The sequence below is a fragment of the Herpailurus yagouaroundi genome, unplaced genomic scaffold, assembly GCF_014898765.1.
Source record: "Herpailurus yagouaroundi ecotype Mexico unplaced genomic scaffold, PumYag 140, whole genome shotgun sequence".
Classification (NCBI taxonomy): Eukaryota; Metazoa; Chordata; class Mammalia; order Carnivora; family Felidae; genus Herpailurus; species Herpailurus yagouaroundi.
Window position 1 is genome coordinate 50570015 of NW_024412395.1, and position 27115 is coordinate 50597129.

A 27115-nucleotide genomic window follows, 5' to 3' on the forward strand; every position below is an offset into this window, starting at 1 on the left:
GAGAGAGAGAGAGAGAGAGAGAGAGCAGTGCAAGCAGGGGAGGGGAAGAGAGGGAATCCCAATCAGGCTCTGCAATGCCAGCACAGAGCCTGATGCGGGGGGGGGGGGGGGGGCTGAGCCCACAAACCATGAGATCATGATCTGAGCCAAAATCAACAGTCAGATAGTCAACTGACTGAGCCACCCAGGGGCACTGGAATTATTGTTAATAGAACTGTTGCAGAAATACTTTGCTGTGAATGACAGGTGCAACACTATAAAACAGTGTTGGTTACTTTTTCATGTGGCTATGTCTCTGCCTCTCCAAGGTTTAATTTTACTAGCTGTGGGCACTTGATCTTACAGAGGGAGCAACTTCCTAAGGACTTCTCCGAAAGTTACACATACTTAAGATATTTTTCAAGATCCATTAAGTTAAAGCAAAACAAAACATGTACAGTTCCTAACAAGAAAAGAGGTAGCAAGAAAAATGTTGAGATGCCACTGTGAAAATATAATGCATCCTAATCAAATTTCTCTGAAGGGAAGGAAATATTCTGACATGGCATTTTTGTCAAATCCTTGGGCTAAAAATGAATAGTGATGAATGTTTCAAACACAGATTTAAGGCAAAAGACCAAGTACAATCACAGTGATGCCACTCATGCATCTAGTATTCAAAAATTGTCCAACTGCTCTCTGGTATCACATGCTCCACATAAGAAACTCTGAGATTTTGCCAGATAACACCACTCCCATACCCGCCCTTTCTCTGCCTCTTACAGCACAGGTGAAGTTCTTCGTCAGAGCCATCGCCACAGTCATTATCACCATCACATTTCCAAGATGACCTGATACAAACATGATTTTTACATTCGAACATAGTAGCCGAGCAATATGCACCATTGGGGAAGCGAGTGGCTGTGGGTGGGGAGGAGACAAATTCAAATTATTAGAAAAAGTACTAGTTTTGAAAAGTTAGCTTCTATTTCTCCTTTAGCCCTTTCCATTATAGCCTGCTCTTCCTTATTCATCAAGATGTTCTGTTGCCTATCTGAAACCATGAGGGAATAATGAGGGAATACTTCTTAAGGACAGTTGTCCAATCCCAGTTTTCAAAGACGTGAGTCATTCTGTGGATAGCACTGGACTTCTTCTTTAGAGGCAAAGACCACTCTTCAGCTGTTTCAGTACTGGCTTTACCCATCATCCATTTATACAGTTTCTTTGAAACCAGGTTTCAAGATGTGGCAATCACATCAATAATATCCATCACAGACAATCAACAACAATGAATATTCATTCAGTGATTCATAAAAACTAAAATGTGAAGATCACATTGGCTTTTGTTTTAAAGAACTTTTTTATGCCATCATGAACTTTAGAAAAATGTTAGTGCTATAAATTCAGAATGTTCTACTACCCAATCCAAGTTCTTTATATCCATCTATTCAAATATTCTTGTTTACCTGTGTTTTTTTACAATTAATGATTTGTATCATAGTTAATAATGTGTAACTATTTTTCTTAGCACAGATATTTACTATATTTTCTATTTAAAATATTGTTAATGAAATGCACTTGAATGACTATTATGAACTACTTGGATACAGTGACTCAAATCCCAAGTGAACTTATAATTATCAATGAATGCATTGATAGATAATCAATGAATGCATAGAAAATCCCTATGGCTTTCTCATCTAAGAAGTGGTGGCTGATGGAGAGGTAGGTTCTACTAGGCCATATGTGTTCATTTCAGATAAACAGCACCACAGGTGCCTAGAACTTACGACAGGTGGCTTCATCAGAGGCATCCAGACAATCAGCGGTTCCGTCACATTTTGATTGTTCAGGCACACAGTGTCCACTCTGACACTGAAAATATCCAGGTTGGCAGGTCTTCAACTCTGAAGAGAAAAGACTGTCATTCCAGAAGGCCTTGTCATTCTCAGTCAGGTCCATGGAATATAGTAAGTACTTCATCACATTACTATCCAAACTTTGTGACTGGCTCACAGCAAATGCACAACTTGTGGTTAGCAAATGAATAAACTCTCAAAAAATACACTTTCCCCACTCAACAACCTATCTCTCCTCTATTAAATAATCTCCAGCTTTCTCTCACAAATCTGAATCCCCAGACCCAACCCTTAATGAGTAAAGAGCTATAAAAAAATCACTTGGGGTTTATGATTCCTATTCTAATCCTCTGGCCTCTATACCAGGGAACTATAGTAATATATCCTTGAGGGCCACTTTCTGGGGAGCAGTAGGAAAAAAAGAACGTATTTGCTGTTGTCATTTATAAGGACAATGCAGACTGAAGTCTGCTCCTAGGAAATGTTTAAGTTAAAATGAGATTTTTAAAAATCTCTTGCCATTTCCCCCTTGTATTAATCAAGATTGCTGTAAGTTAAGAATAAAAGCATAGAAAATACAGAACAGAAGGTACTGTGTTATGCTAAGGTTTACATATAACACATATTACAAAAAAAAAATTGTTTTACCCTGAAAAAACATATAAAGTCACATTTGAAGTCCTTACTTCTGTCAACAATGCTGACCCTACTACCACAACCCCTGGTAAGCCTCTCAAAGCGCTCTGACAGTTACCACAGTCTCGTTCATCTGAGTTGTCTCCACAGTCGTTGGTATGGTCACAGACCCAACGAGAGGGGATGCAGCTTTGATCATCACAACGAAATTCACTTTCTGAGCACTCCCGGGGGACTGAAAAGGAAAGCCACACAGCCATCAGTGAGGACCAGGAATCACACACAGAAGACAGACTTGTGAGTTGGCCTGAATACCCTCAGTGTGCAAGGCACTCCTGTGTCCCAAGTCCTAGCAATTTGCTTGGGCTGGCCGACTGTCTGCCCTCCAAAATGAGACCTTCTAACTCAATTTTAAGAATATAAAGAATGACCTTTATTAAGAGGTTTGTCCAAATATGATTTAATCTCAAGATAATTGTTGATTTCATGATAGTCTAGATAACCTCCAATAGAATTAAACATGAACTTTCTCAAATTTAAAATTCCAGTGGATCACACTTTCATGTAAGAAGTTTTTAGCCAATTGATATTTGCAGGTGCAATCAGCATTCTGATTCTCTCAATTGCCTATGGCAAACGGTGATCACTTCTTATTTCCAAAAGGTGACCAAAGTTACAATATATTCCATATTACAATTCACCTGGCTGGCTCAGTCAGCGAAGCATATGACTCTTGATCTCAGGGTTGTGAGTTCACACCCCAAACTGAGTGTGAGGCTAACTTAAAAAAAAAGAATGCATTCCGTATTAGTCGATCTGAAATTGAAATGTATATCATGAATCACTAATAATACGTTCAGGGCAGGGTCTCATTAAAGTTGTTTTCAGAATACATCCAGTTATTCAAGACTGACTATCTAGTTTGATATGATCCAGACCTTTGGATTCCTTTTCTTGACCTCCCTATCCAATTCTTTGTAGTTAGCACCTTCATTGGGAGAGAGGAACTAAAACCTGACCAGTCATTTAACCATTAGCCTTCAAGATCTCTTTCCTCTGCTATTAAGGCCATTTTGGTGCAAGTGCTTAAGAAGCAAAGTCTTTGGGTTAGCACCTTTCCTTCCTTAACTTCTCTTTGTTCTGATTTTTTTCTTTCTATTCTATTTATCTTGTTATATTTGTCCTTGATTTATTATAAGTCACCTCAAGTTCTTTGTAGAAAAAGTTAGATATAAATAAATTTAACAAGCAAAAAACATACTTGGGTAAACATCCTTCTCCTCAAATTTCATTATAAGCATCTTAAAAGGAGATGTTTATGTCTTTATCCAAAGAAAAAGTAGAAATGTAGCAGTCAGCAGAAAGCAAGAGGTCAGGTCATTGTCATCCTACCCATCGAGGAAGAATGGCATAGACAACTGAGTTATGGACAAAAAGAACAAGCATCACAGCTCTAGTGGCACACAAAACCCTGAACACTCACCGCAGTTTTCCTCATCTGAGTTATCTCCACAGTCATTGTGCCCGTCACATTTCCAGCGAAGAGGGATGCAGTGGTGGTTATTACAGCGGAATTCTCCCAAAGGTTTGCACGTCCTCTCCTCTACAAAGCACAGTCATTGCCAAGATTTCAGAAGCCAAAGGTCAAGAAATGCCAAGGTAGTGCTGGCTTTCTTGCGAGACAATCTGAGAATTATGCTACCATAGACTTAAAGCTCCCAGAGAGGAACGCCAGCAACATGCACTATCAATATCCCTCTTTTGGCTAACCTGAACCTATCCTACTTAAGCTTGAAACTGCTACAAATTAGATTCATTCTCTTCCATAGAAACTGCTCAAAAAATGAACTGGTATCTGGCTTGTAAATTTGCAACAAAGGCCTGGAAAGGAAGATTAAGTGATGCCACGAGCTAATAGAACATTTCCATCTCATTGCCTTTAGTTGATTAAATTCAGTGTTATTAAATTCGGTGTTAAAATAACCTGTTATCTTCCTTACTCTCTTCCAACTAAGCCTGGCATATACACTCACAGACATTCGGGTTTCAAGTGAAAGTATATGGCTAACCTTGACAGATTGTATTAATTCATTGGGCCTTTTGCCCCTAAGTTCTGTCAATGTTGCTGGGGTGACTTCAGCTTTCTAATAGATGGTATGGACAGAGAGACATTCAGAATATGAAAATCTTCAGACAAGAAATACTCTGATGATGAATTATTTTTTTAGAGACAGATACCACATCTTTTCTGTACCATCCTTCCATCAATTTTAATCAATCTATATAATTAGACAATTTAAACTTGTCAAGTGTGAATAAGGATGCCACATTTAGAAGAAATTATATAAGTTCCTGATATCTTAACATCTTGCCCAATTACAACATCCTTTGGGATGGGATTTCATTTAAGATGATATAAATTAAACTCCCCCCATTATCTGATAAAATGCTACAAAAATGTACCATGTTATCAGAAGGTGCTGTTCCAGAGCTAAACAGACGAACAATAATGACACGGGAAATGCACTCTCATCTCCTAGATGACACCTAACACTTAGGTTTTCTTGCTTTCCCCCCACAACCCCTCCTACCACAGCCTTGCTCATCACTGTTGTCCCTGCAGTCATCAAAACCATTGCACACAGCCCACTGTGGGACACAGCGGTAGTTCGTCCTACAGCTGAATTCTGTATGGTTGTCACAGCGATGGCTCACTGAAAAGAGAGGAAATAGCAAAATCAGAACTGAAGTCTCAGTCCTGCATGAAAACAGCACCAAAAGATACCTCCCCATTGTCATATTAAGGAGTAACAATTATCATGTTACCAACCGGATTAATTCTGGCAACATGTGTCTGTTTTAGGTGTGATCTATTTACCAAGAACAGAAAGTGTCTTAAGTTTCCTCACTATCCCAGTATCACTCATTTGTGTTACAGGATAACTATGGGGGCTGGGGTGGGGGAGAACCAGGCTTGAAGCAAAAAGAAACCTGGGTGTCGAGTCTACCACGAAATACAAATGTGATCATCCACTTAATGTGAACCTCAGTTTCCTCATCCATAAAATGGGAATTGGTAATACATTCCCTACCTCACAGGGTTGCCCTAAGGCTCAAATGAGAAAGCACTAAGCATACAAAATATTCTGGGTAGTAAGATATTCGGGGTCTCGAGAGGAGGAATCAGACACTTTCAAAACTGGGTCTGGTTCCACCTGCAAGCCATACTTGGCCTTGCAGTGCCAGAGTTAGCAGGGAGAGCCAACGGGAAGTGTGCCATGGGGCCAAAGCAGGGGCCCCTTGGTTTCCTGATCTGGGTCATGCATGTCCCTCCCACTTACTGCATTCTGACACCGGCTCATCCGAGTAGTCTCCACAGTCATTGTCCACATCACACTTCCAGCCTTGAGGGATGCAGTGGTTATTGGCACACTTAAAATAGCCTGGCTGGCAGATCCTGCTGGCACAGTTGTAAACATCTTCATCTGAGTTATCCCCACAGTCGTTCTCCGAGTCACACCGCCAGGCTTCTGGGATGCAACGTTTGTTGGCACACTGCCATTCGTTGGACTCGCAGCGGTGATGCTCTGCAAGCAGGGGCATTGCGTTGCAAGGTGTTAGGAAAAGAAGCTCCTAATTTATGCTAATGGATCTTGGAGAGCCTGATCACAATTTCTTTTCAGAGGACTCATGTCCTAATGCGCTTATTGTCAACCAGCACAATTACATAGTCAGTTACTCTTTTGACTATGACCGTCTCCCAAATTCATAAATATCTTTCTCTTGCATGCAGAATTAGGGGTTCAAGACTACTCTCTGATGGCATACTAAATTCACCCTCTCCTCTCCCTGTTCTCCTAATGGACAACGTGTTTCAAACTTCACGTTTGTTGTTATTAATGTGTTGTTTTTCGTTCTTGGCTTTTAAAAATGAAAACACAGGGGCGCCTGGGTGGCGCAGTCGGTTAAGCCTCCGACTTCAGCCAGGTCACGATCTCGCGGTCCGGGAGTTCGAGCCCCGCGTCAGGCTCTGGGCTGATGGCTCAGAGCCTGGAGCCTGTTTCCGATTCTGTGTCTCCCTCTCTCTCTGCCCCTCCCCCCGTTCATGCTCTGTCTCTCTCTGTCCCAAAAATAAATAAACGTTGAAAAATAAAAATAAAAAAAAAAAATGAAAACACAAATAAATATTACACACGAGAGTCCTTGTTTAAAATGAGAGTGGGAAACCCTCATTTCGCCCTCAATGTTAGCGCCCTAGGAGGATTCTATGCAGAGCACATGGTAAAGAATCACGGAATGCAGATGACATACGACCTACCTCAACTGTTTGCCCTATAAAGACCTTACTTTATAAAAATATAGTATGGACGCGACATTTCTTCTAGGACTGTGGACTAGTTTTTGGGTTATGGCATGCAGAAAATCCCCACAGAATCGCAATCGCACACAATCTGCTATAGAAATGGGCAAAGAGGGGCGCCTGGGTGGCTTGGTCGGTTAAGCGTCTGACTTCAGCTCAGGTCATGATCTCACGGTCCGTGAGTTCGAGCCCCGTGTCGGGCTCTGTGCTGACAGCTCAGAGCCTAGAGCCTGTTTCCGATTCTGTGTCTCCCTCTCTCTCTGCCCCTCCCCTGTTCATGCTCTGTCTCTCTGTCTCAAAAACAAATAAACGTTAAAAAAAAATTAAAAAAAAAGAAATGGGCAAAGAAGGCATAAAGCAATTCAACACACCACAAAGAATCTGGTCTTCATCAGAGCCATCAGGGCAATCTTGGTGAGCGTTGCACAGGAAGTGCGAGCTGGTACAGTTGCCATCCTTGCACTGGAACTGGCCTAATGGGCAATAGCGCTGTGGGCAAAGGACTGGTTCATCAGAGCCATCCGAGCAGTCTCTCTGTCCATCACATTTCCACCAGATAGGAATACACCTGACAGACAAAACGCAGCACTTCTCTTAGCAAAACACTTGGTAGGAGAGGCTATCCAGAGAGAAGATGTCAAACCTGAATCCCAGGTGATAATACACAGGAGTATTTACTGTGGTGTATTTTCAGAGAAAATATAACTAACTAGATAAGATGGAACAGGTTGGTTAAGACTCAAATGCATGCTGGAAAAAATGCTTTGACCTAACGATTAAATTCCTGCCACAGAAGACAGTGGAGTGTGTGTTTGGGGTTGTGATTCTGGTAGCAGGAATTGGTTGGCAATATCTGCTGGGGTGACATAAAAGGCATACAGGTATTGGTTGGAAAGGTAGAGGGCACTTACATTTATTGACAGCTTAGGTCAAGATAGGCATATGCTAGATCCTTGATCTAAGATATTTTACTTAAGCAGACTAATCTGCCATTGAATCTTCCATGCCATGATCTGAATTAACACCTCCCCCTGACTCAGTCATCAGTGGCCTACAGCCATTGTTAGGGAAATAACCTGTGGGCATGTTTTGTAACAGACACAAATGATCAAAAATGGATTTGAATGTATAATCCTGGATCCTCTGGCATAGTTAACTAAGAAGCTAGGCCAGTATATGAGTGGGAAAGAAAGAAATTCTACAACTCTTGAGGACTATTTTTCAGTGTGCACATATACAGTCTTGGGCCTGATACCCAGAACAATTTATTAAAAATAAAAAACACAGCTTGCTTTCTCTCTAAAATATAAATACTTGCATATGTAGGTATGACCTTTTGGTTAATAAATAGCTTCTATTCATGGGAGATATTATCTGAACTTGGAGACAGAGAGTCTTGGTGCATTCCGAACGAACCAGATTAATTACCCAAAATCTGAGTTTATTAGGAAATTCCCATCCTTTGGACCCTCGAAGTTCAATGGGTGCCCACAGGGATGGAGAGGCAGTGGGGTGAGGGAAGAGAGAGCCTTACTTTTCATTGTTAGCACACAGGAATTGGGTGCTAGAGCACTTGGGCAGGCAGAAGTTGAGGTCACCCATATGGATGGTTCGGAAGTCATCTGGACACTCACAGGTGAATCCATTTCCTCCTGCTGTGATGAGGCAGAGATGAGAACAGCCACCATTGTTGGCCCCACAGGGATTGTTCACTAGTGAAAGAAGGAAAATATATGTTCATTCATTTAAAATATCAAGCACAGGTGAGCTGACTGCTCACCTAATCAAACTAGTCACCTCTCATACGAAAAATCATTATCCCAGTTACATGCTTTTTCCAAAAATTCATAAATAAGACAGATGGTAGAACTGTGTAAGCAATGCTATGCTTTGAGAAAACTGATCTATGTGCTACCAGAAGTAAGGCATACCCACTGGTGTTTAGGACTAGAAAATATGTGTTTCTCAAAGTCTTTGGAGATCAGGTGGGGAACTTAGCTTAAGTTCATGTGCCCAGAACCTAACAGTTTTAATTTCTAGCAGATGCTAGAAATTTTTCTTTCATTCTGAGAATATGGGCAATAGAAGTATGGCCAAGAATGAAGTGAACAGGTAAACTGTGCAGTAACACCTTTACTAATATTCTGGGTCATCACTTGGAGGTAAAGATTAATTTGAACTTATATTTTATTATTAAGTAAATTCTATCCCCAACATGGGGCTCACACACAAGACTCCAAGAGCAAGAGTCTGTGCCCTACCAACTAAGCCAGCCAGGCGCCCCTAATTTGAACTTCTGTTTAAATAATATCAAAAGTATTCACTTCCGGGGGGTGGGAGGACCTGAATATCCTTATTTTGCCAATTCTCATTTTTCCTTACTTATAAGTTTATCATGTTTTAACAAAACACCACAACAAAGCAGGCCCACAAAATCCACTCTATCCCCAAGGCATATTCCAGACCTTTGCTAGATTATCTTTAAATTATACAATGGTTTTAACTACATGATGAGGAATATTAGTTCAAAAGAAAAAATTTTCCCTAACTTATGAGACACTGTGTTGCTCTTAACATTATTACCTTCCAGATGACAAGCATAACATGTGTTTAACACATAAAATGTCATACACAAATAGACACTTAATAAATGATGTTTTATAATTATTGTAATTTTCTTTTAAACATTTCCTTTAAATCAATCATTTAATAGATTGGTATTATGGAATGACTATTTATTGTGGTTACATAGGAAATGCCCTTATTTTTCAAAGGTGCTTTCTTAAGTATTTAGGGGTGAAATGTCATGATATTTTTAACCCACTTTAAAATACTTCAGTCCTCTCACCAAATACTTCAGCTCAGTAACTACAGCAACATAACAATTGTTAATTCTTATTAAAAACAAAAGCCCAGAATAAACCAGATGTTAAGGGAAAAAAAGTTATATACCACTATCAACAATAGCCAAACTATGGAAAGAGACCAAATGTCCATCAACTGATAAATGGATAAAGAAGAAGCGGTATGTTAATACAATGGAATATTACTTGGCAATGAAAAGAATGAAATCTTGCCATTTGCAACAAGGTGGATGGAACTGGAGAGTATTATGCTAAGCAAAATAAGTCAGAGAAACACAGACATCATATGATTTCACTCATGTGCAGAATTTGAGAAACACAACAGATGAACATAGGGAAAGGAAAAGAAAAATAAGATGAAAACAGAGAGGGAAACAAACCATAAGAGACTCTTAAAGACAGAGAAGAAACTGAGGGTTGGAGGGGAGGTGGGTGGGAGAATGGGCTAAATGGGTGATTGGCTTCAAGGAGGACACCCGTTGGGATGAGCACTGGGTGTTATATGTAAGTGATGAAACACTAGGTTCTACTTCTGAAGCCAAGACTATACTGTATGTTAACTAACTTGAATTTAAATTTTAAAAAAAAGTTATAAGCAGCCTTTCCCATATGCTTTGCAGGAAACACTAACAAGTGATGTCATTCTCTTTATAAATTATGTTTATGCTTAAAGAAATAAGAATGGCATGCATAGAAACTAAAGCAACTAGGCCAGGCTTCTCAGTCACGTACTCACCAACTGGCTGCCTGTATGGATGATACACGTGGATGTCAAACGGTTTATGTGTTGTGTTCACCAGGACAGTCCTATCTGATCCGTCATATTTGTTTCCCTTTTCAACTGTCCTTGTATTCCAATCTGTCCAATAAATAATGTCTTCAAAAATGGTAATAGCAAAGGGGTGAGAGAGTGTCCCATCATACACGGTATGTCGATGGCGGCCCTCCAAATCAGAATACCTAGGGTGGGAGGAAGAGTCACTTAATGAAGCTAACTCCTTTCTTCTAATAGCTTTAGGGATAGATGAACTGAAAAATCAATTAATAAAATTCCACCTTCTAGTGGTAACTGAAGCCCACTCAGATCCTCCCCGAAACTCTTAGACTCTAATTAAACAAAAACCAAACTTAAAACATATTTTAGCTGAACACAAGAGCCATGCTTAAAAAATAGGAATAGCCACAGGAGTTCAACAATCCCTAAATCCTAACCATGGTTGCTTTGCTACAGATGCAGCTGGTTCAGCTCTTATAGGCTTATAACCTCTTACATTAATGTTCTCCATTCAACATCCTTTGGATATCCTGGGATGGACATAATTTTTGTGTCCTAAGTCACTGGAAGAAATCAGAGGATAGCAATATAAAGCTGGGATTTTGCCTTTTCACGAACATTTCTGAGGAGAAGCTGTTCTTAAGAGACAGCGAGGTTCTCAGTGTCACCTGCAAGGAATATACTAACTGAGTGAAAGTATAGGCCTGAAGGCTTCACTTTGCATACCCTGGCAGCACATTTATTATGAATCATTCCTTGGGCACTATTGATGAGTACTTTTCCAGACATAAAATTCCAGAGGAGGTTTTCTGATTTCAAGATATCACAGAGCATCTATGGCCAGATTTCCAGGTCCTTCCAGTTCTATTGCCTTGCTCATTGCTATGAGTCTATGTCAAAATACTGATATCAATTTTAGAGTAGACCCTAAAACTCAAATGGGAAGTGGAACGAGCTAGCAGCTAAGAAATTTGATGTTAGGCATACAATATTAAAAATATCTCCAAAACATGATAACTTATGGTAACTTACAGGAAAACTTCAAGACCTTCTTGACCAATGTTATATGTCTCAATTTTAAAAACAAAAAGGTTAGGGGTGCCTGGGTGGCTCAGTCGGTTAAGCATCTTATTTCAACTCAGGTCATGATCTCACGGTTCGTGAATTTGAGCCCCACATCAGGTTCTGCACTGACAGCTCAGAGCCTGGAGCCTGCTTCAGATTCTGTGTCTCCCTCTCTCTCTGCCCCTCCCCAACTCATGCGCGCACGCGTGCACTCTCTCTCTCTCAAAAATAAACATTAAATTAAAAAAAAAAACAGGTTAAAAAAGGGATAAGAAAATTAAGACGAGTTGAGCACCAAGCTGTCTATAATAAGGGAGCGTTCACTACCTCCATTTCCTAGATGAAAAAGCAATAAGAAATGAAGGCACCAGGACAAAAACCTAATCTATCTGGCTTCAATCTTCACATTCTTTCTACTATACCATAACCACAGAGCTCAGTGAATTGCCCATAGGCAGTTTTGTTTAGAAATGACTTCCAAGTGACTTCTAACACACAGGCAGTTAGAAGCTGCCTGGGAATAACACACTGGCAACAGAAGCCCTGGAATAAACAGTTGCCCAGTTTACTTTATCCTGTTTCTGTACGTACTCAATGTAACCCAGGTGGGCATCTGCCCAATAGAGTAGATCGTTGGTGTAGTCAATGGTGATGCCATTGGGCCACTCTATCTTGGTAGAAATAATCACAGACTTATTCACTCCATCCATGCCTACTCTCCCAATGTATGCTCGGTGAGCCCAGTCTGCCCAGTAGACATGCCTGTTGGAGAAAACACAAAGGGTCAGTCCTTGAAGCCGAAAGAAGTCAGTAGCCAAAAGACATAGCTTTTCTCCAAATAGAGACATAGAACTGACATGCTACAGAGTCTCTCAGAAAGGAAAGAGAACTAACAGAAAACAATCTTTAAAAAGGATGATGTATAGGAAATGCTCAAGAATGAACATGATTAACTGGGGATTTCAGTGGGTTTCACATGGAGAGTTCAGTAGAGGTGGTGTTTTGGTTTTTTTTTTTAACCTCAATTTTCTCTGCATGCAGCCAAAACAGGTGACTTGAAAAGTGAAATGGTATGTCATAGCAAACAGAACAATTGATGAATATCATTTGAGTATGCCATGCTTCTACCCATTATAATAACTAAACCATTTACCAGTTAAGAAAAGCAGAAGACAAATCCCAGCAAGATACTGGCCTTGAGATAAGTATGTGAACAGCCTTTTTGGTTACAGAGGCAGAATAAGGGCATGAGAGAAGAGCCCAAGATGACAGGGAGACAATACCCATATTGAGGGTGGAGGGCAATTCCTCTGGGATTTTCAAAGCAGAAGGTATTGTTGACATCCACACAGTGCTCGGCCAACTTGCGGCGGTATCGACCATCAAGGTCAGAGACAGAGAGGCAATTCAGGTAGGCATCCACCCAGTAGAGTTTTCTGAAATGAAAGGCCAGGAGTTACCAATAAAGCCATTTTGCTTGTTAAACGGTTTAGCTACCAAGTTTCCTATCCGTACTATGGTGGAATCACAAAGACCGCTGCTAGAAGGCACTTTCCCCCAAGAAAACAGGGGCAAGGGGAAACAGGAAACTAACCTTCCTGCAATGAGGCAACAGAAGATTCAAGATTCCCACCTTAAAGAGATTGTCACATAGGGAATTCTGGGGCCACACCTCGAATAAGGATTTTGGCTTTACTTTCTTAATGCAGCATAGGGCATCCTTCTCAGGCAATGTAAAGGCTTAGAGGAGCAGGGTCACAGAAGGGAAAGCAATTAGTGTCATATGAGAGAGCCGAGGAAGCAGACTTGTCTAAGTGAATTATTGAGACCGCGCGAAGGAACTCTGAATTATGACAACCTTAAGATACAGAGAAACCTTACCCCTCCCTGGCCCTGTCAGACTGGGCTGACAAAATGAGTTACTTATTCTGGGCAATCTTACTTAATCAAACTTAAGAACCTTCAGACACTTATTAGAATCTTTTAGAAACTTCTACCTCAAGGATATTTCAGTTCTAAATATATTGCTATTCAGTAAAATCCATTTATTTTCTATTCTTAATCTGTGGTCCTTAATCTACCATCAGCGTAGGTGAGGCTTTGAGGGATCTATGAACCTTCTAAAACCAATGCAAAGTTGTGCGAGTGTAAATGTTCTAAGTGCTTTTATCCAGCAAGAGGTTCACGACTTTCACCAGAGTCTTAAAGCAAAGGATTCAATTCCCCCTAGAATTTGAGGGTCATTTAATATCTGATGGTCAGTTCCAACTGGAAGGAGAATGAGTGTCTCCTTGCAAGAGGGGACCCCTGTTCCAACCAACCTGGATGTTCACACTATTTAACTATTAGCATGGCAGCATCCTTTTAAGGATGAGAATGAGGAAATGAGTATGCAGAAATCTACAAGCATTGCCAGTTAATTCAGTTGGGTAAATCCTGATGAATGAGGTGTCCACAAGCTTGGATTCAATTCTCTACTAAGATAAAAACAGGGGCACCTGGGTGCCTTAGTCAGTTAAGCGTCCGACTCTTGGTTTCAGCTCAAGTTATGATCTCACGACTCCTGAGTTCAAGCCCCGCATTGGGCTCGGAGCTGACAGTGCAGAGCCTGCTTAGGAATCTGTCTCCCTCTCTCCCTCTGCCCCTCCCCTGCTCACTCTGTTTTTCTGTCTCAAATAAATAGACAAACAAATATTTTTACAAAGCTGAAAACATTGCCTATAATATTTCTTAAAAGCCCTTTTAACTTTTAAAAAGCTCCTCCATGTTTTCTTACCTGGTAACCCAGTCTACGGCCAGACTTTCTGCAGCTGGTAGTTTGTGGTTTATGACTATCTCCCTGTTTGTCTTATTCAGAAACATTCTCTCAATGACTTTATTCTCTGCATCAATCCAATACAGTCTCTTTTCTACTCGGTCAAAATCCAATGCCACAGCATTGCCCAGTCCTTGCAAAATGAGGGAGTAAAAATGGCCATCTAGAGTTAGATTTCTCAAATAGTAACGGTTGCTAAAAATGAGATAGGGCTCGATGTTACTGTTCTGCCGACAGCTTTTTCCATCTGGTTCTCGGAGGTAGCCTGGGGCACACTTACAGATGTAAGAACCCATTACATTCTCACACTTCTGGCTACAGACAAAGGGCGTCTCCTTGCATTCATCAATATCATCACAACTCCGATTGTCAAACATAAGCTTGTAACCAGGACGGCAAGAACAATAGAAACTGGTGAGGGTGTCTGTGCAGTTTTGGTCACAGCCACTTAGTAAAGGGTCATTGCATTCGTTAACACCTGTAAGTCAAAGACAGGTATTAGAGAAGCTAAAATGTCCACCAAGGACCCACCATAATGGGTCAAGCTTCCCACTCGACGGCCCAATTCTTAATGAAACATGCTAAAGGAAGACAGACAATAAGGGCTTTCTAAAGGCCATAGATTATTCAAAGGTCACCATTTTTCAACTTCCTCCCCTACTTAATGCTTCACTGGTGGTTTGAACAACTAATATAACTAGTAAGATTAAGTTTGACTTCTAATCCTATACCTGCTACTCTCCTTGTAACTAATAATTTAAAAAGCAAAATGGCGGGAGAGAGGAGAAAGAAGAGCAAAAGGAAAGAGCCTGGCAGGTGTTATGCTGGTAAAACAGCATCTCGGTGGGGGACCAACCCCAGGGCGCGAAGGCAGAGGAATGCTATGAGTCGTAGCATCTCCCATTTCCATGGTATGACTCTCTCACATGACCAATTCCAGGTTACCAGGGCGACATCACTGAACAGGGAGCTGGGAAGAGATGTAGACATTTGGCTCTCATAAGATAGGATGAGCCGGCCAGCAGCCTCCTAAGTGTACTTGTAGCTGGTCCTGTGACACATAGCCAAGCTCACCCAGAAACTACGCAGGGAAGATAACATGTTCCCATTAATTCTATGTTTTATAAATGCTCAACTGGTTTACCTGGGGAGGTCAGAGTGAGAGGAGGTTTAAAACTCTCCCCCCTTCGGTCACCTGAGGATGAAAATGAATAGACAAAGGAATCCTAGCAGAGGGACAGCTCAGGCAACAAGTCATTTCAAGGGTTCAAAGAGAATCAACACTGTTTGCCCTATTTAACAATGCTGTTTAACTACCAATGGTATGAATTTGTTCATCTTCCATTCTCTATAATAACTGCCCAAGTGATGAATTAGCTGAACAATGTTTGTGTACTGACCTTATATACCAAGAAATCCTTGCGTTCTGATAGACACGCAATAGTAATTTCCTAGTGATATACTATTTAGAGGACAGACTGGGAAGTCCCTGTGAGTCATAAAGGGTTGAGAATCCACATTCAGTCTCCCTGTTTTCCTTTTCCCAAAGCTTCTGCCAAACTCACCACATCCTTTCTCATCACTGTTGTCTGAGCAGTCATCTAGGTGGTTGCAGACTTTTACCATATCGATGCAGTTCCCGTTGTTACACTTGAACTGATGAGGGGGGCACGTAGTCTCTGGAGTGTGACACAAGTGCTCCTCCTCATCAGATCCATCTCTACAGTCATTTTCCCCATCACAGACTTCCTGCTTATAAATGCACAGCCCGTTCTGACAGGTAAATTCGCTCTCACTGCAAGTGGGGTACAAGCAGTCCCTCTCGTCACTGTAGTCACCACAGTCATCGCGCCGGTCACACCTGTGTAATGAGACCCAGTAACACACTTGGAAAGGTTGACAAGTCTCAACTATCACCTACTTGGGACTTTGCTTTCTTCTTCTACCTGAACATCAGGTGAACCATTTCAGTAACAAGACCACCCATGTCCTTAGTTCCTTCTCCCCCAGAGAGGGAACCCCACCAATCTCCAGCTCAAGAAGAATCTAATATTTAGCATTCCATATAATTTCCCCAGGTGCTGGTTGCTACCATTAGACATGTGGATCTAGAGATATTAAAAATAATCATATTCATTTTTAAGCAGTTGACAAATTAAACACAACTTTTATAGTTTTGGTGTTCATAACATCTATTCATCAGATAATGATGACAACTTATGGGCACGGGAAATATCCTGCATAGCCATGTGATAGAAGCGGCCATACCCAAGTGAAAATATATTATAAATGATGAGATTATTATGTGTCCCCTAACATATCTTCCAATTGCAGTAATGTTTTCATTGTCCTGTTCCTTCCATCTTTATTTATGATACCCTGCCACTTGTCATGAGATGTGAGTGGTCATGGTGACGGGAAGGAGGAAAAACTAAAAGTTAAGTATGGGCTGAGGGCAAAGGAACAAGGCATTTCCTATTATTGTCCGTGGACCTAGCATTCCCAGGCATCACGAAGACAACATAGTTCCCTGAAATTCTGTGAGCCAGACTGGTCTCTCCTCTCTATATTACTTCAAAATCCCATGAAAGTTATGATTACTGATGAGGGTCTCGTTGACAGTAACAAAACATAAGTATAAAGGAATCATGAAATTCATAATAAAGGAATTCATAAGTATAAAGGAATCTTGAACAAGGATTGGTAAAGCTAATGTTTGATAGTTCATAAAAGGATTTACCATGGAGGGCATAGGAGCTAGAGGCACAGTATTAAAAGATGTTAAGGTACCAAAGCTGAATGTGGTCAATTGTACAACTGATCTATGGTCAGGTCGCTAATCAGCAATGCCACCCACAAACCTAGGGCACTGGCAAAGTGATTCATAACAAAATGAGTGCATGTAACGGTAAAAAAAAAAAAAAAAAACGCTGTGATCATAGGAAGCTGGTTTAACCCCATTTGGTGTCCTGGGACCTATTTAACTCATTTCCAAATGATCTGAAACACCGATGCTGTCTATCCTATAGTTTAGATCCAACTCCGAACTTAGAAAAGCAAATCACCAGGTTTTTGGACATCACAGCACATCAATATTCCAGAAAGCTGCTCACAACTCAGCCTCATCCAGGTTCTTCAGCAACATCATAATGAGCCAAGAAAAAAAAAAAAATCAATAGGAAAACTGATCTCCTATATCACCATACAAAATGGGGGAACACACACTCTGCCAAGCAAGCAAAAGGATGCACATTAAGAGGGCTCTTAGTAGCAACTACTGGCAAAAAGAAGAGAACTCAGGGTTATGTTAGACTCTATCGCTCATGTGTCCAGATAAGAAGTATTTGTCGTTGTTTGTTGTTGTTGCTCTGCCATAGCTCTTGGCTAAGCAATTCAGAAAGCTGAGGCAAAAACAAAAACAAAAACAAAAAACAACCACTTGGGAGGGAGAGAGGGAGAGAGAGGGAGGAAGAATGGGAGGAAGTAAGGAACAAAGAAAGGAAAAGATGCAATCAATAAAAGTTTGGTAGGACAGGGGAAGTCAGCTGAAAGATCACAGTAGTAATGTAATGAGACAGAACTCAGAAAGTTCAGAAAGGAAGTAGAGAAATCTAGAATCTGACATAAAAAATTAAGATCTGATACAATTCTCTTCTGTAGCTCCTAAGGCTAGGTTTTCAGAATATATCTCAGACTGATGATACTAAATATTTACTGAATTCAGAAGAACAAATAGCAGAAGAGCATAAAATAACTCTTGAGCAAATAAGGAGAAAATATATTATTCACTTTCATTTACAAAAATTTAAAATCTACAGAACACATCCATATCCATTAAATATAGACAAAGCATATTGAAATGCAATCTCACTACTAAAAGAGACAGCTCTGTCTCCTGAATGTCTTCAGGGTATCAATACGACCAACTCTCAGCTGTGTCTACTTGGGCTTCGTCACTACCATTTTTTTGTCATCATGCCAAGTCCCTGCTCCTTTTGCAGCATTCACAGAACGCAACTTGACCTTCTTTGGCTTCCTCAGGACTACCATCATGAACACACAGTTCCGTACCACACTGGATTCCAGAAGTACTTCCGGGTACTGTTGAGGGCCTGCTTGCCCCAAAGCACATGGTTCCAGAAGCTCGGCTGCTCTCATCTTGCACCAGCATTGTGTATCTTTTCCATCTCCTTCCTTAGCAAACTGTAAGCTGACAGTTCCTGTTGCTATCAGTATGCATGTATGTCTTTTAACAGACCTTGGCACATGCAACATCTTTTCTTAGCTCCAGTTCTATGTGTCCAAATGCCTGATACACATTTTCACCTCAGGAAGTCCCACGACATCAGACTTGCTGTCTACATAGAGCCAACTCCCTCCTGGACCCCCTCCTTTTGTTAGTGTTCTTACTATTCCCCTAGTCCATCAGGATTGAAATCCACACATCATTTTTCTGCTCTACTTCCCTGTATATCCAAAAATTGGCCATGTGGGGATAGTGAGAAGGCAGGGCACCAAAAAAGTATAAACCTTTGGAAAGGCCCACTTGGAGAAAGTGACAAGAAATCAAGCAACAGAATATTACAGGAGAGGTTTCCGATGCTGGCAGGCTGGGCACTGAATCTATTTGACCTGTAGTGCTCTTAGGATTTTAAATTTTGTTTCCAGCACTTAAAATCAGACTATTCCATATGAAAATCGATATTTCCAATTTCTCTAAAAACAGATCAGCACTCCCACACAATGTTGAACAGCATTTGTATCTCTTAGCTAGAAGGTGTGTTCTCAGTTTACCTCACCTTCCTCTCCCCGCTGTTTCATTGGCTGTAAGTGCCAAGCTCCATTTATGATCATGTTTGTTTTGTTATTTTTCTTATAGCAGAGAGAAGAAAATGAGGAATTTCTTGTACCCATTCCTCTATTCCAAGTGGGAAACCAAGAGTGTCACCTACTTCTGGAAAGAATTTTCTTATATCAAGCCCACTTCATTAATCTCCCTGGCCCTCTATGCAAGGTCCACATTGTAACTTTCATGAGCCATAAACCCTTTTACCATCATGGGCCCCTTTCTCCATGAAAATAGTAAAAATTGTACTTAATGATCACATTGGCACAAAGGCAAATATATTAATATTGTATGTTAAAATACTTTATTTGATCTAAACTCTCATTTTTTTCCTTCGATTTTGAAAGAAATCCAAAAATTTTTATAGGCCACTAAAATTTCTATGGACCCTAGGCATTGTGGTCACTATGCCTAATGGATAAGCTACCCCTGCCCCTTTGGACATATGAGGTTACTGAGAAATTTGTTAATCCCCAATTCACCTGTATGAGTGTGGGACACACCGTCCATTACTACAGGTGAAATCATTTCCAGAGCAAGATCTCCTTGTGCAATTTTGATGCTCATCAGAGCCATCAGTACAATCCGCATCACCATCACAGACCCAGGATTGGGGAATACACTTCCTGGATGGAGGCACATTATTTGCACAGAGAAACTCAGAACTTGAGCAGCTGTGACTGTCTGAAACCAAAGCACACAAGAATCAGAAACCACATGACAACTCATTCTAGCAGTTGAATTCATTCTGAGCCATTATTTCTCTTGCTTTAATAGCCTGAGGGATGAAAGCAAATGAGGGTAAAAACACATTGACAAATAGACAAATCACTATCATAATAAAAGATTATAATAAAAAATACCTTCTAAATTCCATTTTAATTGCTCTGGACCTTGGATTTTTTTTTTTTTTTCAGAAGTAGGAAATAAATACCTCGCTTAGTTTTCCATATAATTGATCTAAAATCATGTATTTCCCTTGGAGCTTCAGAAAACTACTCCCATTTTGTTATCTTTACACCAAAAATGCCCTATACTTGATAACAATTTTTGGCTAACAAACTGTAATTACAAAAACACAACATGAGGGGCGCCTGGGTGATTCAGTTGAGCATTGAGCTCTTGAATTCATAGTTCATGAAATCGAGCCCCGCTTGGGGCTCAGCACTGACAGTGCAGAACCTGCTTGGTATTTGCTCTCTCCCTATCTCCCTCTCTCTGCCCCTCCCCCACACTCTGTCTCTCAAAATAAATACTTTTCAAAAAAACACACACAATGTGGGATAGCTATTTTTATGCCAATTCTTCAGATAAAAATTAAAGTTCAAAGTGGTTAACCAGATGGGTCCAAGTCACAGACCTTTCTAAAGACCTAGGGATTCAAACCTAGGTCTTTTTTTTTTTTTTTTTTTCTAAAAATTTAGGGCTTTTTCAACTACATTACAGCTACCACCTAAGTAGAATTAGGGTATATAGGAGGGAAATATGTCAACAAGAGTTTTCAGCAACAATGACAACTGTTAGGAAAAAGATGAGATGCTAATATATAATCATTAATGCCTGCAGAATGAAAGAACTGGTATTTTATCCAATTTCATTGTGGATGAATGGGAGACAAAAGGAGGGGCTGTCTTGCTGAGTGGAGCTGGGAGGAAAATACATGCCACAGGCTATGTTTGTGCAGCTGCCAACTCCCCATTTTAATGCACTGAGTACATGTGGAGCTAGAGACAACCACCAAAGCCAATGACATAAGGGGTTACAATGAAATGAAATGCAAACATCAGCAAGCCATTGTTTTTATCGTTTTACCATGGAAAGATGCTCTTCTAAGACATCTTAGCTAAGAGTTCCATGCTCTGTTGGTAATGGAAAACGGTGCTCCATGGTCTGTTCCACAAACCACTCAAAAGCAATGACCCTCCCTCTACCCACTCCTCCAAATAACAAGGTAATACATGAAACTGGAGGCACAGTTAATTACTACACTGTTTAAAGCTGTTTAAAGATGGAGTTCTCTTATGAAATCCTGCCATTGGCAACCACGTGGATGGAACCAGAGGGCTAAGCAAAAGAGACAAATATTCTATGACTTCACTCATATGTGGAATTTAAGATACAAAACAGATGGACATAAGGGAAGGGAAGCAAAAATAATATAAAAGCAGGGAGGGGGACAAAATATAAAAGACTCTTAAATGTAGAAAACAAACTGAGGGCTGCTGGAGGGGTTGTGGGTGGAGGGATGGGCTAAATGGGCAAGGGGCATTAAGGAAAACCCTTGTTGGGATGAACACTGGATGTTATATGTAGAGGATGAATCACTGGAATCTACTCCTAAAATAATTATTGCACTGTATGCTAACTTACTTGGATGTAACTTAAAAAATAAAAAAAAATAAATTTAAAAAAATTTTTAAAAAAAGATTGAGTTCTCTTTATCTGCTTCAGAAATGTAGGACATTATTTCTGCTAGCTAAATGCAAGAGAAAGACAAAAAAATATTAAAATAATTCTTATCAAATTGAAGCATTGAAGTGGATGCTATCAAACAATTTCAGAGTGGAAAAAGATGGTAACATTTTACCAGTACACAACCAAAGAGGAATCTGCTGACAATCATACTCTCCAAAGACACAAAAACTAATCTCCCAACCTTCCATGGAATGTGACTCTGCAGAGGAATGAATGGTTTCACTTACCGCAGTGGTGCCTTTCATCCTCGTCACTCATGTCCCCACAGTCATTATCACCGTCACAGATCCATTCTCTTCGTATGCACCTCCCACTGTCACACTTGAACTCATTACTTAAACATGTTGCTTCATGGTACTCTGAGAAAAGATATAAAACACTCTCAGGGGAAAAGTGGTCTGTAGTTCAAAAATCTTAACAGAAGCCTGCTATCCCACAGACTGTCTAAAAACCTGAAACAGAGCATTACCCAGCTGTGTACAGCTATGCTGGGTCTTCCAAGGAGTGTTGTACCAGTGACCAGTGTTCTGAGATTGAAGTACTTGACTGACAGTGCAAAGCTCTCATTATCTTTTGTTACCAGGATGAGACTCGATATTCCCTTTCAGGCATGACAGAGGAATAACAGTCTTTTCCCAAGAGGGTATAAATAACTATTTCATTCATTTCATTCTTAAATCTACCTTTCATTCAAAAACATTTTGTTTGGCACAAACCATCCCCCAGCATGACTGATCCCCATCTTCCACTCTCTTTTTTGCTTTTCTCCATAGCACTTATCACCTTTCAACATGCTATACAATTCACTTACTTGTTTTGTTGCCTGTCCCCCCTCACTAGAATATAAGCCCCATGTGGACAGGGATCTTCGAATTCTTTACTGACATAGTCTGGAAGTGCTTAGAACCTAAGTGCTCAAGAAATATTTGTTGAATTAAACTGATAAGACACCCTTATGCTTTAAATTAGCCATCACTGATTCAAATTCTTCCATCATAACCCCACATGTACCTATCAACTATTTGTCACAGGTCCATACACCCAGGGGCCTCTCAAAATTAACCTAGGGCAAAGTACATTAAATTTTAACTATGAAAAAGGCAGCCCAATGATAACAGTAAGGATAACAGGACCTTTCATAAGCTGCTAAGGAAGGAGTACACATGACTACAGCCTACAAAGAGACACAGTCCCTTTGGTGCGCACACACACACACACACACACACAGCACACTTCTAGAAATCCAGCCTTTAAGAATCTTCCCACATATGCACCAAGAGGTTTCTAAAAGGATGTTCATTCCAGTATTATGTTTCATAGTGAAAAAATGGAAATATCCTCACCATCCATCAGTTAAGAAAAGGAAACAACACACGGGCCGTCCATCCTTGAGATGGCAGGGCAAAGGAATAAGTAGCTCTGTGTTTGCTAAAGTGCTGACAAGATGTTGTTAAGCTGAAATGGGCAACGCTGCAGACAAATATGCATAGTGAGCTCTCCATTTGTGTTTTTGAAACTATATATTAGGATATACAGAAAAAGGTAAGGAGAATTCACACTCACCCTTAGCAGTGATTATCTCTGGGGAGTGAGATTAGAGAAGTCTAAGAAAATGAAAATTTCGCTTTTTCGTGTACATCTTACTATTTCTTTAAAATGATACTCCCGGGGTGCCTGGGTGGCTCAGTTAGTTAAGCAACTCTTGATTTTGCCTCAGGTCATGATCAGATGGTTTTTGGGTTCGAGCCCCACGTCAGGCTCCTCACTGGCAGCATGGAGTCTGCTTGGGGTTCTTTTTCTCTCTCCTGTCTCTCTGCCCCTCCCCCAAGTGTTCCACCACCCCCCTCCATCTGTCTCAAAATAGATAAACTTTTAAAAAATAAAAATAAAGTAAAACTCCTTCATATTGTGAGAATGTATTCCTATATAGATTCTGCGTTTATCTTTATTTCATTGTGACAGGCAGTTGGTACCAACTGCAGTTATGGACTTTGGTTCCCATGGAGAAGTCTGGAAACTATACTTACTCTTCATATATTTGAACAAATCATTCATATATCTAAACCAATCTCTAACACTATTCTACTCACCTAACAGTTACTTATTTCCTTTATAGATCCTCACAACTCTACATGCCCTTTGCTTTCTACAAAACTTTCAATGTTGGGAAAAAAGAACTTGGCAAAGAGCGTCAAAAACCACTCTCCAACTATTAGCCACAGTATTTGAACCTGAGAGAAAACGGGAATAGAAAACAGTCTGGATTCAGCTGTAAAATTATGAAAATGGTACTAAGAAAATACCCCCCAAATAAAAAGCTTTATATATAATGATTTTACTGCAGCTCTATTTATACTAAGGGAAAAGATAAAAGCAATCGAAGTGCTTAAAATAGAGGCAGTTAACTCAAAGATAATATAACCACTCAATGGAATATCATACTGCCATTAAAAAGGAATGTGAAGACTGTGCAACCAGATAGCATATGTCTCTCTTAACCAGATAGCATATATTTTAGGCTTACAGGACATATGTTCTCTGTCACACCCACTTGACACTGCCATTGTAGCACAAAAGCAGCCATAGATGAAACATGGCTGCATTCTAATAAAACAACATTATAAAGACAGGCAGCCAGCCATGGTCATAGTTTGTAGACTGATTTATTGCCAGATAAAAAAGCAATGACAGTTATATTTAAAAAATGTGCACGGATATAGATTAGAACTTTTAAGGTTAATAGCACCCCCCAAATAAATAGGCACAACTGTCTCCAGGAATACAACCAGAGGGTCTCTGAAACTTCTTGGGAAACTCAGATGACCCTGGGACCTTAACTTTCATAAGTCGGCACATAAACTGGAGGAGGACATGTGCCCATAATATGCCCCTTCCCCATATATATGATAATTCCAATCACTCTTGGATCCTCCCACAGCCATATGGGCCAGAACTCAAACAAATTCAGAAATTCCAATTCACAGTCAATTAAAATTAATGGAGTTTAAAAGCCAGGCACAGTATTAGGGTATCACCAACATAATCTCATTTCATGATTATTAGGCAGCAACCTCCACACCCTGATCAGCTCCCCACACAGTACCCTACACAAATGGGTTTTTAATGAATGTCTGCTGAGTGGTTTCATCATCTTAACTGAGAGTAAGAGCAGAGTACAAACATTAGGCAGCCATGAGCCAACTCTGTGTGTGGAAGTAGCTGGAAGAGGTTCTCTAGCTGCATCATAATGCTTGTCATGCTTGCTTGTTACTCTCTTACCACAAGTGTCAGGTTCATCAGAGCCATCAGGACAATCTGCTTCCTCGTCACAGTACCAGTGTCTGGGGATACAACGTCCAGACGTGCAGTGAAACTCCTCATTGTTGCATGTGTGAGTAGCTGGAGGATGAAAACAAGGTAAAACCCAGGAGTAAAACACAAGCTTGTTCCCATCATTCTTAACCATCTGCCTATATCTCTGAACTAAGTAACAGGTGCCAGGGAGGGAAGACTGAGGCCTGGGAAAAGGGTTTTTTATAAACTTTCCACAGGAAGGGAGATGTAGGTGAGAAAGAGAAGACAGGCAATACTGCTTCAGTTTTCCAGAATTTTTCTTTCTAGATTCTAGAAACCCAAAAGTAAATTTTATTTGTTAAAATATCTGTTTGACACACGAAACCACAAATAATGTATAAGAAGACTTAGTTCAATGTTTTCTGCTGTAACCTAAAATGAAATAAATTCTACTGAAATAATATTAAAAGCAAAAACAACATAAGACCCTATCTGAGCTCACTACACACACATCCTTTGGCTGGGTTGAGACCATGGTTCTAAAAAGTTAGCACATCTGTGTTCTTATTCATCCTTGTTATATGGGACCTTTGAGTAAATGACACTGCCTATGTTTGAATATTGATTCTTGTCTTGTGTAAACGTAGGTAACTCTAGTTCAGATGTATTTTCTAAATTGTTATGTGGGTACGAACTAGAATCAAGTGTTAGAAATCTTCTGGTCTACGAGGCTCCCTTGCTTTGATCCATAATATCTGATGATTTTCCAGGGGTAAAATTGATGAGGAAGCAGAGGTCCCTGAAAGGTCAGCCCTGTCTCCAATCTATGTGTCCCTGTCTGATGGCTAAATCCTGAATTCTGCTTCCTCCTGCTGCTATTATACTACAACTGACACTCGCTTTCAGACTGTACCCTGGCCTGGCGAGAATTAGTAAATTCTTAAATTATGCATCTATTTATAGTAATAGTTATCAAACTTAAGAAAGGCCTTTTAAATCAGTCTACAAACCCAGGAAAAATATTTGAACCAAATTGCTAAATATGGAATAAAGATTTTTGAAACTCAAGCATATTAAAAAGACAGAAAAGGTATTTCATTTACTAATGGTGATTATAATCATATTAGGAGTAAATATAAGGACTTGACATACAAATTCTGCCTGGGGTTCCTGAAGACAAAAGGCCCTCGTCTCTGGGAGAAATAGCTCTGCAACTGTAAAAGGTCAGGTGTCAGAGCAGTTCTCTGGAAGAAATATGTAGGGCAACCAGCCAGAAAACAGAGAGTGGGACTGCCCCTCTCATCACATCCTAAAAGAACTGCCCACTGCATCTACCATTGAGGTCAATTTCCAGTGACAAAAAGCGCAAACACCCAGACCATATAATCTATGTATTAGCGGAAGACATGCGTCACGGGAACCACAGAAAGAGAAACAAGTTTATCTTACCACAGAAAACAGGGCTTTCATCACTCATGTCTCCACAGTCATTGTCTTCGTCACACAAGTAAAAATGAGGAATGCAAATATTCGTAGTCTGACATTTTACATATCCAGGCAGGCAGGCACGTTCAGCTTAGAAAAGACAGCCAGGTAAATATTGGAACGTATCTACCACACATATATATATAGCATTAACAACGTCCACACAAATAGACCTATTGGACTCAAAATAGCTGGGAAGACCGAAAGGGGGGCATTTATTTTTATTTTATTTATTTATTTATTTTTATTTATATATGAAATTTATTGTCAAATTGGTTTCCATACAACACCCAGTGCTCATCCCAAAAGGTGCCCTCCTCAATACCCATCACCCACCCTCCCCTCCCTCCCACCCCCCATCAACCCTCAGTTTGTTCTCAGTTTTTAACAGTCTCTTATGCTTTGGCTCTCTCCCACTCTAACCTCTTTTTTTTTTTTTTCCTTCCCCTCCCCCATGGATTCCTGTTAAGTTTCTCAGGATCCACATAAGAGTGAAACCATATGGTATCTGTCTTTCTCTGTATGGCTTATTGCACTTAGCATCACACTCTCCAGTTCCATCCACGTTGCTACAAAAGGCCATATTTCATTTTTTCTCATTGCCACGTAGTATTCCATTGTGTATATAAACCACAATTTCTTTATCCATTCATCAGTTG

General features: G+C 40.3%; 1 protein-coding gene across 3 annotated transcripts in view; it reads right to left on the bottom strand.

The window, feature by feature from the left end:
• LRP2 (LDL receptor related protein 2) overlaps positions 1 to 27115 on the bottom strand; it is a 204789-nt gene that overhangs the window by 33217 nt on the left and 144457 nt on the right. For all 3 annotated transcript variants that reach the window (XM_040475304.1, XM_040475305.1, XM_040475303.1), the window contains 17 exons: positions 26421 to 26546; positions 24957 to 25076; positions 21905 to 22036; positions 19685 to 19886; positions 15922 to 16217; positions 14318 to 14834; positions 12825 to 12977; positions 12133 to 12303; positions 10438 to 10661; positions 8372 to 8549; positions 7209 to 7405; positions 5819 to 6064; positions 5069 to 5191; positions 3961 to 4080; positions 2596 to 2712; positions 1773 to 1889; positions 763 to 900 (listed from right to left, as the gene is read on the bottom strand). In XM_040475304.1, coding sequence (XP_040331238.1) covers positions 763 to 900; positions 1773 to 1889; positions 2596 to 2712; positions 3961 to 4080; positions 5069 to 5191; positions 5819 to 6064; positions 7209 to 7405; positions 8372 to 8549; positions 10438 to 10661; positions 12133 to 12303; positions 12825 to 12977; positions 14318 to 14834; positions 15922 to 16217; positions 19685 to 19886; positions 21905 to 22036; positions 24957 to 25076; positions 26421 to 26546 — 3177 coding nt within the window. The remainder of the gene's footprint in view (positions 1 to 762; positions 901 to 1772; positions 1890 to 2595; positions 2713 to 3960; positions 4081 to 5068; positions 5192 to 5818; positions 6065 to 7208; positions 7406 to 8371; positions 8550 to 10437; positions 10662 to 12132; positions 12304 to 12824; positions 12978 to 14317; positions 14835 to 15921; positions 16218 to 19684; positions 19887 to 21904; positions 22037 to 24956; positions 25077 to 26420; positions 26547 to 27115) is intronic.